Source organism: Solanum stenotomum, chromosome 1 (assembly GCF_019186545.1).
Source record: "Solanum stenotomum isolate F172 chromosome 1, ASM1918654v1, whole genome shotgun sequence".
NCBI lineage: Eukaryota > Viridiplantae > Streptophyta > Magnoliopsida > Solanales > Solanaceae > Solanum > Solanum stenotomum.
Window position 1 is genome coordinate 7,025,472 of NC_064282.1, and position 17,680 is coordinate 7,043,151.

At 29.9% G+C, this 17,680-nt stretch overlaps 2 protein-coding genes and 1 long non-coding RNA gene across 3 annotated transcripts; all 3 read left to right on the top strand.

Annotated features, from left to right (window-relative positions):
• Positions 1-1,071: 1,071 nt before the first annotated feature.
• On the top strand, positions 1,072-13,309 carry LOC125877510 (GTP-binding nuclear protein Ran2). Its single transcript, XM_049558786.1, has 9 exons — positions 1,072-1,214; positions 2,197-2,266; positions 2,593-2,649; positions 2,786-2,903; positions 3,336-3,425; positions 3,523-3,702; positions 3,797-3,874; positions 4,233-4,340; positions 13,065-13,309. Exons 1-8 carry the CDS (start codon positions 1,212-1,214, stop codon positions 4,300-4,302), a joined length of 666 nt encoding a protein of 221 aa, XP_049414743.1. The 5' UTR covers positions 1,072-1,211; the 3' UTR covers positions 4,303-4,340; positions 13,065-13,309.
• Positions 5,606-6,805, top strand: LOC125877543 (uncharacterized). Its single transcript, XR_007447619.1, has 3 exons — positions 5,606-5,809; positions 5,920-5,970; positions 6,587-6,805. It is a non-coding gene; the product is annotated as an uncharacterized LOC125877543 (long non-coding RNA).
• On the top strand, positions 9,716-13,167 carry LOC125877501 (GTP-binding nuclear protein Ran2). Its single transcript, XM_049558779.1, has 8 exons — positions 9,716-9,846; positions 10,887-10,956; positions 11,306-11,362; positions 11,504-11,621; positions 12,044-12,133; positions 12,230-12,409; positions 12,501-12,578; positions 12,957-13,167. The coding sequence occupies exons 1-8, from the start codon at positions 9,844-9,846 to the stop codon at positions 13,024-13,026; spliced, it is 666 nt and encodes a 221-aa protein (XP_049414736.1). The 5' UTR covers positions 9,716-9,843; the 3' UTR covers positions 13,027-13,167.
• Positions 13,310-17,680: the final 4,371 nt, after the last annotated feature.

Here is a 17,680-nt window from a genome sequence, read left to right on the forward strand (position 1 = left end):
AATAGTGAAATCGCAAAAAATAAATATAGCAAATTAATAAGTCATAATGAAAATGATCATAATTTAAAAAGTACTAAATCATGCTAAAGTAAATCTAATAAGTATTAACAACATGATTAAACATTGAAAAATAATTAAAATTATGATATATATTTTAAATGTCTAAACAATGTAAAACTAAAGAACAAATATTCAACATTATTATCTTTTTTGTGTTGATTTTTATTTTTTTTTGCTAGCATTAGTATTGATTTGATTTTGAATTAAGCTTTATAGAGTTACTAATATCTATGAACTAAAATATTTATTGGATTATTCAAAATTTTAAGTCTAAAAAAACTTGAAATAATATATTAAAAGATAAAAATTATAAAAAGGTATAAGAAATATTTAGAAATTATATCAAAATTAATATTTTATGTATAAAATAAATTTTAGAAATTATATATATAATGTCAGCTTGGTTTGGTCTCGAGTCGAGTTTTTTTGGTTTAAACCAAACCAACTCATATATAATCAGAGTTTTTTTTTCGATACCAAACCATTAGTCGAATTATTTTTTTCGATCTAACTTAATTTGCGATTTAATCGAAATTTCATTCAATTTTGTACGCCTTACAAATAATTATATTTCTCACTCAAAGTTTTGTGTAATTTGTAATACAACAAGGGACATTAAACACAATAATACATTTCTAGTGGACCCAATTACAAAATATATTAGCTTAAAACTTACAAAAGTAAAACAAATATAAAGAAAAAAATTATTTTTTTTAAGGGTAGTGCTAATGGCCAGAAATTTAAAAAGTATATAAAAAAAATATTTTAAAATAAATTGATTTTTTTCCATTTTTTAATTAAAAAGTTTTAAAATTAAAAGAGTAAAACTGCTAAAAAAAATAAAATAACATAATATAAAATATATTATTTTTCCATTCTGATCAAATTCTGACTAAATTTTCTTGCTAAAAGAATTTTTCCATTTTTTTTAAAGACATTACTTTATTTAGTTTCCACTCAAACACACACACACACAAAAAACACACACACACACAAAAAAAATTTAGAAATTCAAAAATAGAATATAAAAAAAAGACTGGCGTCAAATTTAAGCAAATTCCCCAATTTATAAACCCTACTTCCGTTTCTCTTTTTCCTCACAAACAAAAAACCTCTGCCGCTCTCGGATTTTTCTTCTCATCCTTTCGATAATGGTGAGTAAATCTCATTTAATTTTCATATAATTACTTGATTTTCTTTTTTTTTTTCGAGAATTGGAATGATAATTAGATAATCATTGAGGTGTTTATACGATTGGCTGGAATTTTTTTTTTTGTATTAACTTTGATTTGGATGAATATTTGAGGATGTAGATGAGTTTATTCTTCGCGGCTAACATGAAAATTTTTATAGCTGCAAATTGTTTATATACTGGGATGATGAGATTGAGATGTTTACTGGATTTGTTTGGTAGTTGTTCCTTTTCTTTGTTTTAGAAGTTGGGTTAGCTTTGGTAGGTGAGTTTTTTTTTGTCGGGATTGGAATGATAACTGATCTTTATATACATAAGATGGTGTCTAATTGACCCTGAATAGTTTGAGATTGAGTTGTGTATAAGTTTTGGATGCGTATCTGACTGTTGGATTTGTATCCATATGGATACGTGTACTGGGATTTGGCTTAAAACGTTGAAATGATAAAATAGGGCTGTTAAAATATTCCTTTTACTCAAAAAATATACTCTCTCTTTTGAGAGATTTCCCGTGGAGAACTTAGATGGTATGTTCTGGAGTTATATCATTCATTCTCTAAGATGGGAGTTAAGAAACATAAAATATTGACCAAGAGGAAAAGCTTTAAAAGATGCATGTATGCCATCTTTGGTGTCTTAAATCTGTTTTATCTTCTATTTTGATGGGAGTATATATATATAAGGAAAAATTAGGTCCCCAACCCTTGTGTCGTGTTGATGGGGGCAAAGTGCAACTTAGGACTCAGATTGAGGTGCTTATACGCTTTATTGATTTTTTTTTGGTCCAATTGCTCCTTTTTGTTCTTCTAGGAAGTTGGTTTTTAACTTTGATTGTGATGTGTTTTTGAAGATGTAGATGAGTTATATTTGATATGTGATCAGTGTTGAATTGTTAATGTTTTGGCTTATTTCTTGTGTTGATGTTTGTGAATTTATTATTACAGGCTTTACCAAACCAACAAACTGTAGATTATCCAAGCTTCAAGCTTGTTATTGTGGGGGATGGAGGAACTGGTATGTTTCTATGTTTATCTGGGATTTGTTTCGAAGAGAATAACATTATTTTGATGTCAAACAGATATTTTGTTTTGATTTCTTCAAACATTTGAAAAACATTACTAACTAGTGAGAAAATTTTGATTTCGGAATAGTTCTTAAATATGAAAGCTATTTCAATATAGTTAAGTAATGTATGAGTAAACACTGAATTTATGGGATAAATGCTATTTATAGTAGACAATCTGATCTTTGTAAATTGAAGTGAATGTTTCATTGAGATTAGTGGCTTGCTTCCTTTTGTTAGAGTACCCTAATGGTTCCTGTTGTAATTGGATTTCCAGGGAAGACAACTTTTGTCAAAAGACATCTCACTGGTGAATTCGAGAAAAAATATGAACGTAAGTTTTTGATTTGTTGTACTGACAGAAGTGTTTAGATAATCTGGGTCATTATCCTTTTCAATAGGCTCGCGCTGTTTCTCATTATGTTGGTTTCTCGTGAGTGAATTATTTATTAAGTTTTTTTTTCATACAGCCACTATTGGTGTGGAGGTGCATCCACTAGACTTCTTCACAAATTGTGGGAAAATTCGCTTTTATTGCTGGGATACAGCCGGACAAGAGAAGTTTGGAGGTCTCAGAGATGGTTACTAGTAAGTGATTCTAGGCAGTTAAAACCTTTAGTTTCTGCAAGGCTCTGCTGCTCGATGGATGTTATTTCTGATTAAAACTTTTACTATCAAATCCTTGAGTGTTAAATGGGTAAAGTTTCATGTTTCCCAAACGATGAAATATTGGTATTAAGGAATGCTGGATTGTTTGTGAAAAATCATTGATTACTTGTGGTGTTCTACATCAAATGCCATTATAGGTATTTCTACAATGTGGTTATCATATCTGAGGTGACAGTAATTGTGCTCACATCCGCGTCTCTTTTGAGCTCAGAATACCATATTTACCCTGCTATTCCTTTTTTTACATCAAACACTTGTTACTTGTATGACCGCCTTGACATTAATTGTCTTGCTTGAAGCTTTTGGTGACTGTATTTTGTCTTCTCATATTTCTCCATGTCAATTGTGCAGCATTCATGGGCAATGTGCAATTATCATGTTCGATGTTACAGCCCGTCTGACCTACAAGAATGTTCCTACTTGGCATAGAGATCTTTGCAGGTGAGGAACTCTTCATAAGCTGCCAGCATTATACTCTTTACTTATAATTGATGATATGCAATTGAAATCTGAAATGCTATTCAATTACTTTTTCCAGGGTTTGTGAAAACATCCCCATTGTTCTCTGTGGAAACAAAGTTGATGTGAAGAACAGGCAGGTTAAGGCAAAGCAAGTTACCTTCCACAGGAAGAAAAATTTGCAATACTATGAGATCTCGGCAAAGAGTAACTACAACTTTGAGAAGCCTTTTCTGTACCTTGCTAGAAAGCTTGCTGGGTAATTAATGTTCATAAATATAAATTTATTTCATGTCTGCTCTTGTCATATATACTTTTGATGTATTGAACCTAATTTCTTGTCCTACTTGTAGGGATGGTAATCTTCACTTTGTGGAATCACCTGCACTTGCTCCCCCAGAAGTACAAATTGACTTAGCTGCACAGGCACTGTAAGAGCTCTGTTTACTTTTGGTGCTTCATTATTTTTTGTTTCTACTAATATCTAAGTTTTATATGAGTATTCCATAGAATTAAGAAGTGTCAGCAAATCTGTGATAATATCAGATATTCACTTCTTTATATGTATATCAAAGTTAGCCAATGCTCATTGCATCTTAATATGTAACGATTTTGATCATGAGCAACCCTTGTATCTTAAAGAATACTAATAAGTATTAGGTTCCTGTTAGGTTTGGGTCATGCAAGTTGACCCTGTTGTTTGCTTGGTTATGTGATGAGCTAGGCTCCTTGTGCTTAACATTTTGTTTTCTTGTACGATTTTTAATTTTGACTACTCTGTTTATTCAGGCATGAACAGGAGCTTCAACAAGCCCTTAATCAGCCACTTCCAGATGACGATGATGAAGCATTTGAATAGATGGCATAGCTCAGAGCAGATCAGTTTCACCGTTGCACCTTCCCAAATTTTTCTCTATTTGGACTTTTGTCTTTGTTATTTGAGGATCTATTTGTTGCTTCCTTGTATTATTGATTGGTTATTAGATATGTTTGTCTGCGGCCACGAGGCTTTGTTTTGTTAGGTTAGTTATGCCGACCCTGATGGAAGGGGCACATTATCGAGGCTCTGTTTTGTGCTTGTTATAATATTACTTGGTCACATATCCGACAATTTTTTGACTGAAGATACTTAAATGTCAACTGTTTGTTAATAGTGATGGTAACTAATTTGTGAGGCTTAAGGGTGGAAGTTCATTTAAGAAAGTTTTTAACTTTGGAGACAATATATGAATACAATGTATTATCAGAATACAATGTTCATGATATTTTACCATAATAGAGGGAGTAATAGTTTACTTGCTTTTGATTATCTAAACGAAAGTTTGTTGATTAGATTCCGATTCACCTCTAGTAATCTCTTTCTCCAACCTCCAATTATGTAAAATATAGTAATAATAATATATTTTTTTAAAAAAAATAAGGTCAAACTACAACTTACGAAGTTTGACTATGTAATAAAATAAGAAACTCGGTGATATGAGAGTCACACAAGAACTTAACTTTTTAATTTATTTTTTCAACATTTAATTTCAATTCTTGCTTCGCCGCTGATTGTAATTTATTTAATTTGTATCCGTTTAAAAAAACAATATTTCAAAGGGCTCTGGAACGACAAAGACTACTAGTTTTCTGTTTTCTCAACTTACAGTATCAAGCATTTTAAACTAGTTCTCTAATTTTTTTTAAAGTTAGACTGAAAAGAAGATCTAATCTAGTCCATATAAAAATAAAATGCTTAATGCATACTCAGCTCCTTAAAATTATCGGAATAACTTTATTATACACTTTAACTAAATCATGTTTCGATTGAAAATAGACAATTTCAATTCAAGTTTTGAAGAAAAAATTGCAATTTTTTTCATTTGTATATTAGACAATTAAGTTAACTAAATAAAATATGTCATCTTTTATCTTTAGTGGACACACTCATCTTAATCAATCATAATTCAAGTGTATAAATAGAATATCCCATTAAATTTAATGAATTGATCACGTATTATTAGGTCAAAATAAAGTTTGTTATATATTTCAGTCAAAGTTTACTTAAACGGTCAAAATTGGTGGAATGAAAAAAATAACAATATCCTGTATCCCACTTGTCCACTACGGCACTAATAAAAGTGACCACCAATATATAAATGAGCTTTCCATTGAAGGAAAATATAGTCTTATATCTTCATACTATAACACTAAAAAGCATAGAGAGATTAATAAGAAAACAATGGAAAGTAAGAAAATGAATTCAGTGGCAGCTATGGCTATGGTGTTTATCATCCTTTTATCGGCCAACACCGACACCGTCGGCGTCGCATCTCAGGGCGTCAATTGCTGGGACAATTGCAATACTGCTTGTGTTGGTCTCCCACGTATGTAATCATTTCGATCTCCCGTTTCCTATTTTTATTTTTTTTATAATCATAGCGTTCAGTTCAGCTTTATATAGTATTTTAGCGGTACTAATTTGTTATTTTTTCAGCGAGAGAGTACGCTCGTTGTGATGGGAAGTGCAACATTAGGTGCGGACCAGGTAATTAAGTTTCCTTTTTTCTTTACCTTTTCCATTTCTTTGTTTTTTAGTTTGTCTTATTTCATATTTCAAACTCCTTTTAACTTTGTTTCAACAAGAATGGGCTCTGCATTACATAATTCAGATTTAATCGAGTTTTTAATGTGGATTTCGAACACCAAATAGGAAATTAAAAAAACCAAGCAAGTATGCAACTATGGTAGTTTGACTTTCAATTCAGTATTTTTTTCAATTTCTAATTTACACTTTGTTGACTCTATTTTGAAAAAATGTACAATTTTTTTTATTTTCCTCACTCTTTCTCCTATCCTCGAATACATCATTTTTACGCGATGTATTGAAATATGTGTGTCTTGTCTCAACAAAAAATATATATCATGATGGAATTTATCGAGATATTGAGAAATATATCTGAAATTCTTAAATTTTAAAGGATTTTTATAATTTGAAAAAGAATAGGAATATGATGTATATATTCGAGGAATTGTCAGTTTTTTTTATCCATATTGTATTAATTTATTAGTTGACCAGAGTTGCAATGTCTCCATATAATTTTTACAGTGCAACTTAAATTGAAAATTTGACTTTAGACTTGTTTTGTGGTATTGCTACGCAGATGGCAAAATTGACGGTAATGAGGGTTGAAAAATGCTAAAAGTGTACTAGCAAGCTACCAAGGGCTATTATTGTCTATTTTGATGATAAATCTTCATAGTTTGGGAAATAAACTTTGTAGTTACGTGTATGTGCAATGTATCTCATTAATTGTCATGATTAATAGATGCATTGTACTGATCAAATAAATTACATATTGAAATTATAATAGCCAGTTAAATTTATCATATTTGTCATATCATATTTCTTTTTATTTTTAGTTTTTAAAATACGTTTTACGGATCTAAGATTTATTTCTTTGAAATAACGTTCAAATATTTTGGTACTATAGACTTTAAGTATTATTTAAATTGAAGTACATATGATATTTGATCAAAGTTTGTTTTCAATTAATTTGTGTTGTTGCTGGAATGAACTAAAAAGATAACACATCGTCTAAAGCATCTATCCAAGCACTTTTTTATAATGCGAAAAATATTTAATAAGTTATGTATTATTTTCTTATGAGATTAATTAGTATAATTTTTTTAAAAAAAAAATGAGTAAAGAGTCACTGTTGATGATTGTCTCAAATTGCTTCAATGATGTTGACAGAGAACGAGGTGAAAATAGTGAGGACAAAGAAAGCAGTAAAAGTATCTTTTTTATTTTTTGTATGCCAAATAAGAATTCTAAATAAATCTTAAAATTAATTTAGATTCCAAATTATCATATAATATTTTTTATTTAAATATTAATAATATATGAAATATATATTTTTAAAATGAATATTTCTAAAAGGAGTTGACGGTGTAATTTTCTTGACAATTATGGGCCCATAACTGTCCATAGCGGGCTGAGGTTCTTAAACTGGAATATTGGACGGTGTATTGGGCCTAGATCAAGCTAAAAGGGTTGGAGTAGTGTTTTAGAAGGCGGGGGTGTGAGGCGAGATGTTTTATATAGTTTGGAGCGAGACGTAAGCTTCGAGACATGAGACATAAGTTTTATGAATCTACGGACGTGGTCTCATGTATATTCTTTTTTATAATTTTATTACTAAGAAGAAAGTAAAAGTTAAACTTTCAATTACTACAAATAAATTTAAATTAATAACCTATAATATATAGAAAAAAACATTATATTTTTTATTGAGAAATGTATTAATAACCAATAATGAAGAAAGAGGTACTATTACAATTACTATTTGAGAAATATCATTACACAAAAAAAAAAATATGATTTCAATAAAAAAAAAGAAGTTCAAAAATAATAATAATTTTTTAAAAAAAGGCCCAAGGCGTACGATTTTTACGCCCAAGGTTTATGTTTTTACGCTAGGAGCTTACACCCAAAATTCTAGGACTCACGCCCTATGAATGTACGTTTTTAATTTGCACCCCAGAGCGTTTTAGTATGCCCCACCTCAAAACTTCCTCAGGACTCGCCTAAAAAAACGTTTTTGAAAACGTTATACAATTTTTGCCACTTAAAAATAAGAAAAATGTCTGACTTCGTTTGAAAAGACAAAAAACTGACAATTTATAAAATCAAGATCGACGAAAATATCCCCTAATAAAAACTCAAAATAAACATTTCTCGCTCAATTTTATATGTTGGAATCGAAATTTAAGATACAACAAAAACATCAACCTAGCTAGAAACTAAAATGTAAGCCAAAAGGCCACTTTTTACATCAGGCATTCAATTAGTTAGTTTAATAAGTAAAACTAATTGAATTTCAAATAATAATCTTTCCCACTTTGTTGTGTTACTAGTACTTTGTTTAGTTCACTTTTCTAATTTATGCATAATTAATGCTTGTATTAGTTATTGTATATTGAAGAGTAAATTACTAATATCATGAATTTCTATGCATTAGTATTGCAATGAATTCTAACGCATGCATCAACAATGTTAAATATACAATTGTCCCTCAAATTTTTTTCACATCCATTTCAATATATTTTTTTTAAAAAAACATTTCTTTAAAAAATTATGCAATGCTTAATATTTTTAGTACATCAAATCAAACATTGCATAAGAAAAATCTCAGCATAACTAATGCAAGTATAACAATACAAGTATTACTAATACATTATATTTTGCATTATAATTAGATACTCTACCACAGGGACGGATCTACTTGGGCAGTAGGGGGTCCATCCAAATTCCCTCGTCGAAAAAATTACATTGTATTTATAAGTCAAATTCGATATGTATGGTTATATACAAAGAAATGAACCCCCTTAGTACAATTGAGAAGCTTAATTTAGTGGTCTAGGGGTTCAAAGTTATGTCTACGATCGTGATGGCTTTCTAACGCTCGATAGTTTCTTTTATTTTTTTCATAAATAATATTTGCATAAATTATATGCAAAATTCTATATTATAAATATGGAATAAGAATAGGTACTACTGTAAATATGTTAAAAGCTAAAATAACAAAATCAATAGTGTGATTGATTAAACTTCTAAAATTTGTTATTATGAAAATTATTTTTTTATTAAAGTACTTTTGTATATTAATAATTTATGTTTGATTAATTAATTTGTTTTTTTTTTAATTAATATTAGAGTTTTGTTGGTGCTTGAACTTGATCAAGATTCCAAAATTATTTATGAAGAAAAATATTATTTTAAAGATAACATATGATTGAAAGGACATTAATTCGAAAGAAAAAATTGAACACTGCAAAGAGGAAGGGGAAGGCAAAAAAAGCACAATAAATTTTAGAAAGGACTCGAAATAGTAATAAATGTTAAACGAGACATGACAATGTGAGTTAAAATTAAGTGGATTAAAATGAATGTTGCCATTCACCGCCCAGCGTTTTTTGTTATCTCATAATTTTTGCACTTTTACTTTATATATATGTTTCAAACTCTCGAATGAAAATCTTAAATCCGCTATTACTCTGCCAAACGGTCAAAGTTTTGTGTAATTTGTAATACAACAAGGGTGACTAAACACAATAATACATTCCTAGTGGACCCAATTACAAAATATATTAGCTTAAAACTTACAAAAGTTAAAAACAAACATAAAGAATTTATTTATTTATTTTTTAAAAAAACATTAGTTTATTATGTTTCTAACACACACATACACAAAATTTTGAAATTCAAAAATAGAATATAAAAAAAAGACTGGCGTTAAGTTTAAGCGAATTCCCCCATTTATAAACCCTACTTCCGTTTCGCTTTTCATTCCTCACACACACAAAAAAGCTCTGCCGCTCTCTATCTTGAAGGAATTTTCTTCTCATACTTTCGACAATGGTGAGTAAATCTCGTTTATTTTTCATATAATTAGTTGATTTTTTTTCGAGAATTGGAACGATAATTAGATGATTATTGAGATGTTTATAGGATTCGCTGGATTTATTTCTTTGTATTAACTTTGATTTGGATGAGTATTAGAGGATTTAGATGAGTTTATTCTTCTCGGCTGGTAGATTATCATAATTGGAATGGGAAGTGTTATGTACAGGAGAACTTTTATAGCTGCAAATTGTGTATCAGTATTGGGATGATGAGATTGAGGTGTTTATAGGCTTTGTTTGGTCAAGTTGTTCCTTTTCTTTGTTTTAGAAGTTGGTTTTAGCTTTGGTTGGATGAGTTTTTGAAGATGTAGCGAGTTTTTTTTGTTGTATTTGGAATGATAACTGATCTAAGGTGTCTAATCGACCCTGAATAGTTTGAGATAGAGGTGTGTATAAGCTTTGGATGCGTATCTGGGTGTTGGATTTGTATCCATATGGATTGAGGTATGGATACGTGTGGTGGGATTTGGCTTAAAACATTTGAAATTATAAAATAGGGCTGTTAAAATATTCTTTCTTTTGAGAGATAGCCTGTGGAGAATTTAGATGGTATATTCTAGAGTTAAATCATTCATTCTCTAAAATGGGAGTTCACAAACATAAATTGATTGTTGAAAATCTACATATGAATAATTAATTTAAAAATTATTCATTCTTTCTATAAGAAAGAATTTTTTTATAAATAGCAAATATTGTGACCAAGACGTAAAGCTTTAAAGATGTATGTACGCCATCTTCTATGTCTTTAATCTGTTTTATCTTCTTTTTTGAGGCATCAAAATTCCCCACAGGTTTCAGATTGAGGTGCTTATACACTTTGTTGATTTTTTTGTTGTCCAATTGCTCCTTTTTGTTCTTCTAGGAAGTTGATTTTTAACTTTGATTGTGATGTGTTTATGAAGATGTAGATGAGTTATATTTGATATGTGATCAGTGTTGAATTGTAACTGTTTTGGCTGATTTCTTGTGTTGATGTTTGTGAATTTATTATTACAGGCTTTACCAAACCAACAAACTGTAGATTATCCAAGCTTCAAGCTTGTTATTGTGGGGGATGGAGGAACTGGTATGTTTCTATGTTTATCTGAGATTTGTTTCTAGTATCGTTTGTTTCGAAGGGAATATCAGTGACAATATTTTGATGTCAAACAGATATTTTGTTTTGATTTCTTCAAACATTTGAAAAACATTACTGACTTGTGTGAAATTTTGATTCAGAATAGTTTTTAAATATGGAAGTTATTTCAATATAGTTAATTGATAATGTATGAGTATACACTGAATTTATGGGATAAATGCTATTTATCATAGATAATCTGATCTTTGTAAATTGAAGTGAATGTTTCATTGAGATTAGTGGCTTGCTTCCTTTTGTTAGAGTACCCTAATGGTTCCTGTTGTAATTGGATTTCCAGGGAAGACGACTTTTGTCAAAAGGCATCTCACTGGTGAATTTGAGAAAAAATACGAACGTAAGTTTTTTATTTCCTGTACTGACAGATAGAGTCTTCTGATAATCTGGGTCGTTATCCTTTTCAATAGGCTCTCGCTCTGTTTTTTATTATGTTGGTTTCTCATGAGTAAATTATTTATTAAGTTTTGTTTTCATACAGCCACTATTGGTGTGGAAGTTCATCCACTAGACTTCTTCACAAATTGTGGGAAAATTCGCTTTTATTGCTGGGATACAGCCGGACAAGAGAAGTTTGGAGGTCTCAGAGATGGTTACTAGTAAGTGATTCTAGGCAGTTAAAACCTTTAGTTTATGCAAGGCTCTGCTACTCGATGGATGTTATTTCTGATTAAAACTTTTACTGTCAAGTTAAATGGGTGAAGTTTCATGTTTCCCAAAAGATGAAATATTGGAATTAAGGAATGCTGGTTTGTTTGTGAAGAATAATTGATAACTTGTGGTGTTCTACATCAAATGCCACTATAGGTATTTCTACAATGTGGTTAATCATATCTGAGGTGACAGTAATTGTGCTCACACTTGCGTCTCTTTTAAGCAAAGAATACCATATTTAACCTGCTATTCCTTTTTTACATCAAACATTTGTTACTTGTATGACTGCCTTGACATTAATTGTCTTGCTTGAAGCTTTTGGTGACTGTATTTTTGATTCTCATATTTCTCTATGTCAATTGTGCAGCATTCATGGGCAATGTGCAATTATCATGTTTGATGTTACAGCCCGTCTGACCTACAAGAATGTTCCTACTTGGCATAGAGATCTTTGCCGGTGAGGAACTCTTCATAGGCTGCCAGCATTATACTCTTACTTATAATTGATGATATGCAATTGAAATCTGAAATGCTATTCAATTGCTTCTTCCAGGGTTTGTGAAAACATCCCCATTGTTCTCTGTGGAAACAAAGTTGATGTGAAGAACAGGCAGGTTAAGGCAAAGCAAGTTACCTTCCACAGGAAGAAAAATTTGCAATACTATGAGATCTCAGCAAAGAGTAACTACAACTTTGAGAAGCCTTTTCTGTACCTTGCTAGAAAGCTTGCTGGGTAATTAATGTTCATAAATATAAATCTATATCTTGTCTGTTCTATTCATTTGTACTGTTGATGTGAACCTAATTTCTTGTTCTACTTGTAGGGATGGTAATCTTCACTTTGTGGAATCACCTGCACTTGCTCCCCCAGAAGTACAAATTGACTTAGCTGCACAGGCATTGTAAGATCTCTGTTTACTTTTGTTGCTTCATTATTTTTTACTTCTGCTAATATCTAAGTTTTATACGAGTATTCCATAGAATTGATTACTGTTAGCAAGTCTCTGAAAATATCAGATATTCCCTGTTTTATATGTATAACAAAGTTGGACAATGTTCATTGCATCTTAATATGTATATCAGAATTAGAACTGATGATTTTGATAATGAGCAACCCTCGTATCTTAAAGAATACCAACAAGTATTAGGTTCCTATTAGGTTTAGATCATGCAAATCGACCCTATTGCTTGCTTGGCTTTGTGATGTGCTAGGCTCCTTGTGCTTAACATTTTGTTTTCTCGTTGTACGATTTTTAATTTTAACCACACTGTTTATTCAGGCATGAACAGGAGCTTCAACAAGCACTTAATCAGCCACTTCCAGATGACGATGATGAAGCATTTGAATAGATGGCATAGCTCAGAGCAGATCAGTTTCACTGTTGCACCTTTCCATATTCCTAGTCCTTAAATTTTCTCTATTTGGACTTTTGTCTTTGTTGTTTGAGGATGTATTTGCTGCTTCCTTGTATTATTGATTGGTTATTAGATTATGTTCGTCTGGGGCCATGAGGTTTTGTTTTGGTAGGTTAGATATTCCGATCCTGATGTAAGGGCGCACATTGTCAAGGCTCTGATTTGAGCTTGTTATAATATTACTTGGTCTCATATTCGACAATTTTTTCTCTGAAGATATTTAGATGTTAACTGTTGGTGAATAGTGATTGTAACTAGAAGAGAATCCCATGTCAGCATGGCCGAAGGGAAGGTGTGTATATACACGCTTAGTTGGAGCAAACATTTTGAGCAGGCAAAGTAGTGGCCACCGCAGTTTTACCGTTATGTTGACAAAAATTATAAAATAACTAGTAGTTTATGTAGGTTGTTAATATGCGCTCAAAAAGGAGAAACTTTGTTGAGGTCAGGGGCGGCTCGATACCTTTAAAACTGAGACATCCGTCTTAGGTTCAAAAATTTGAGGGCCTCATTTTTTAGTATTAATAAAATTATTATATTTATTTTTTAACAAAAAAATAAATAATATTTTGTGTTTCTTTTAGTTTGTTTTGAAACATTAAAGAATGTTTTTTTCTTTTTTGTCAATTTTTAAATTTAACTTCTACATGACATGTTTAAGATCACAAGATTACAAAATATTTTGGTATATATATAGTATAAGACCATAGAAAAAATAAAGCATTTTCATTAAAAAGAAGAAATAAATTTGGATTTCTTATATTTGGCTTTAGGCCACTAATTAGGTTGAGCCGCCACTGGTTGAGGTAGCTCATTCTGGCGAAGTATATTGTAAAGGAATAAATAAGTTAGAGATTATGTTATATTAAATTGTGGAGTGCTTATTTCTTTTGCTTCGTCGGAGTGGATGATCTCAATTTTCGTTTTTTAGTTCCTTCCATAGGAAGAGCAAATCTTGGAGGTTCTTTTTGAGCATATGATGAGATAATCAGTGCACCAATTTTTTGATGGGGAATTCTAAATAGCAGCTTTTGTAGTTGGACATTGAAAAACTTATGTGCAAATTGACAATTAATGTGAAAAACAGGCAACGATTCATTCTGAAAATAATGACGAAAAAGTGCACATTGTAGTTGAATTATTATTCTATCTATTAATTTTAAAAGTATCTGTGCCAATCAAACATACAAGGGGAATGAAAATGGACTAAGAAAATGTTAGATACAAGCAAAAAAGAACGAAGCGATTAGATAGATATCAACAAGTAGTTGAAAGAGAAGTAAAAGTATGTGAATTTAATCTTGTAGACAATTTTGCTGATTCAGCAAAATGGCTAAACAAGAAAAGACAAAGAATATATATAAGGTAAAACTCAAAAGTAGATAATATAATCTCATATACAAGCGAATTCACTTGGATACAATATATTTAGAATAAATTATAAATTATCATTATTTCATGTATTCTAAGATACATGTATATGGATGTATCTGAATGTACCAAAATCTATTAAGATACGTAATACTATTGCAAAAGTAGAGTGTATATGAGTAATTAGCTCCTAAACTTGTGAGATTTACGTAAATTTTTCTAAATATTAATTGTATTTATTTTTTTGTTGACCTAAATATACAATGTCTCCACTTATTTTGGAGATTTTACTTTAGGCTTGTTTGTGTGGTACTGTTGCGCAGATGACAAAATTGACAGAAACCTGGAAAGTGCTAAAAAAAGTGCTAGCCAGCTACCAAGGACAACTATTATCTATTTTCATATAATAAATCTTCATAATTTGGTAAATAAACTTTTTAGTTAAGTGTATGTGTAATTTATTTCATTATAATTGTCATAAATCATAATAATTAATGGATGCATTGTACATCATGATGGTGAAAGAAACTACATATTGAAATTATAATAGCAAGTTGAATTTATCATATTTGCCTATCTTTATATGAACTCTAATCATTCTTTGTCACAATTAATTCACCGACATATAAAATAACTATTGCATATATACTTAGTGTAATTTCAAAATAAGAAGAACAAGCTAATTGTGCACTAAATTTTATTTCGATCCTCGTAAGTCGTAACTAAAAATGATTAGGTTGGTCACGAGTTTGTCTCAAAATGCTGAAATGTCTCTAAATGTCAGCTTTATCAGCCAATTTAATACTAATAATACTCCTAGTACTTAGGTTGAAGTAATTATCTTTGTCTACTGTAAGAATATTGCAAGAGGCAAGTTGCATGTGGTAAAACATGATTAACTATAAACGAGTAAAGTACATTACATATATCGATAGTTCAACACTTCAACTTAATCAAATCATAATCTCAAATTCATTATTATAATAAAAATCACAACTTACATTAAATTTTAATTCGCATCACATAAAATTTACATCATCGCCACAAACATAGAATGGTATCCACTTTGTGTATGGTATTTAAGAATAATCCACTTTGAATTATTCGCTTTCCTATGTTATAAAATATACTATAGTAATCATTTTACTAAGGAATCCTTGGTAATTTCCTTTAGATGGCAAAACATGTATAACATAGTTTCAACAGGGAAAAAACAAACATATCAAAATAAATTTTAAAAAAGACATTATTTTATTAATTTTTTGCCGGTTTTAAACATAAATGTCTTATCAATTTTCATGAATGATGATGAAAGGCAAAGCATGCCTCTTCTTTTAAGTTTAGATAAAAGGCATTTTTCTTGTTACCTCTTATATTTTGTTCTGTTCACTGTCACGCCCACCTCCTCCTTACTATATTTTTCACCTTTTTTTCCCCTTCAATTTTCTTCTTTCTCCTCAATTATTGTTTGCAAAGTCAAAAGCCTAATAGCAACCTTCAATTCACCTCTTTAACCACATTACTATGCGGAGTTCGAATTTTTACTAAGAAAGTTTAAAATATATGAATAAGTAAATATATAAAATAATCGAAAAGAGTTCAATATCTTCTATTTATACATAAAAATATAACAATAGCGCAAATTGATAACGTGTTATGATTTTATATAATTTACTACCTTTTTTTTTTTTGCATTTTGTACATTTTACTCCATCTGTCCACTTTTAATTGTCATGTTGCGTTTTTGAAAGTCAATTTGACTAATTTTCAAAGTTAAATTAAATTACATTAATTTAATATTTTTTTAAAATAAAAATAGATATTCAAAAACTATACAAAAAATACTATAAATTCCAATTTTTTGCATATCATAAAAAAAATACATCGTAAAATATTAGTCAAAGTTATTATCGTTTGATTATAAATAAGGAAACTATGACAATTAAAAGTAGATAAGTAGTAGTAAGAAAATTTCAATGAACGGTGTCACGTAACCACCCTTAGCCTAAGCCCTAAGGTAGATTTGTCAATGTACACGAGTTCATGCTCTTGATATGAGCTTTGAAGAAAAATTAATTACTCTATTAATTGATTAAAACCCTATATATATAGTGTATGAATACATAATCGGTGCAGATGATTCCATGACTTTTCAATTCTACCCCAATATGTGTGAGTGATCTATAAATTACACTTGCACAAGGTACCAACCGTGTTTTAAAAGGTGGGGCGGCGTATAAGGTGTGACGTTTTATGTAGCACAGATGACACATAAGTCTTGAGGCACGGTACAATGCGTAAATTTCATGGATATATAGAGTGACATCTCATGTATGTTAAATTTATAATTTTACTACTAAAAAAATAATCAAAAGTTAAAGTTTCAATGATTTTACAAATAAATTTTAAAAAATAACCAATAATATAGAAAAAAAAATCTTAGTATCTCAATTGACCTATTTTAATTTTCAGACTTCATGTCTTTTAATCTCCTTCCCATTTTCCCGATTAAAAAAAAAAACTAAAATTAATTTATACCAAACAGTAGGCGAATAGGAATAGTGGGTCAGGTTTAGGTGTCTGTAGTTCTATAGATTGAAAAACATGACACTTAATATTTCCTACATTTCTTCTTGGATTTTGTCAAAAAAGTCAAATTGAATTATATATATTGTTATGTTAAATCAAAAGTGTATTCATTATAATATAAAAAAAGAGCCTCCACCGTTTTATTGTGAACTTGAATATATATGCATGTCAGAAAGAATAAAATAAATAAATAAAGTTAAATTCCAATTACAATCAAAATGTTTTGCTTCCTATTTTATATCACTACAACAAAAATAACTTTTAGCGATAATAAACACACATTAATAAAGAATGTTAAAGTCTTTATCGACATTAGTTAAATGTCATTAGAAACAATGTCGCTAAAGGCTTTAGGAACATATACAAAGAGTACTAATTGCCGCTAAAAATATATATTTAGCGATAATTGAGTTATTCCCGTTAATTAATTGCTACTAAAATCTTTTTTTTTTTAATGTAATGTATGCTTCTCTATGAAAACCAACCCCTTATTTCAATGTCTCCTAATAAAGAAGAACCAAAAGTCAATGGCAATAACACTTTTTACCAAGTTAATTTAAAGGGAAAAAAGAGAAATATATCCCCGAATTATTGTAAATGGTATGCAAATACCCTCCATCATACTTTT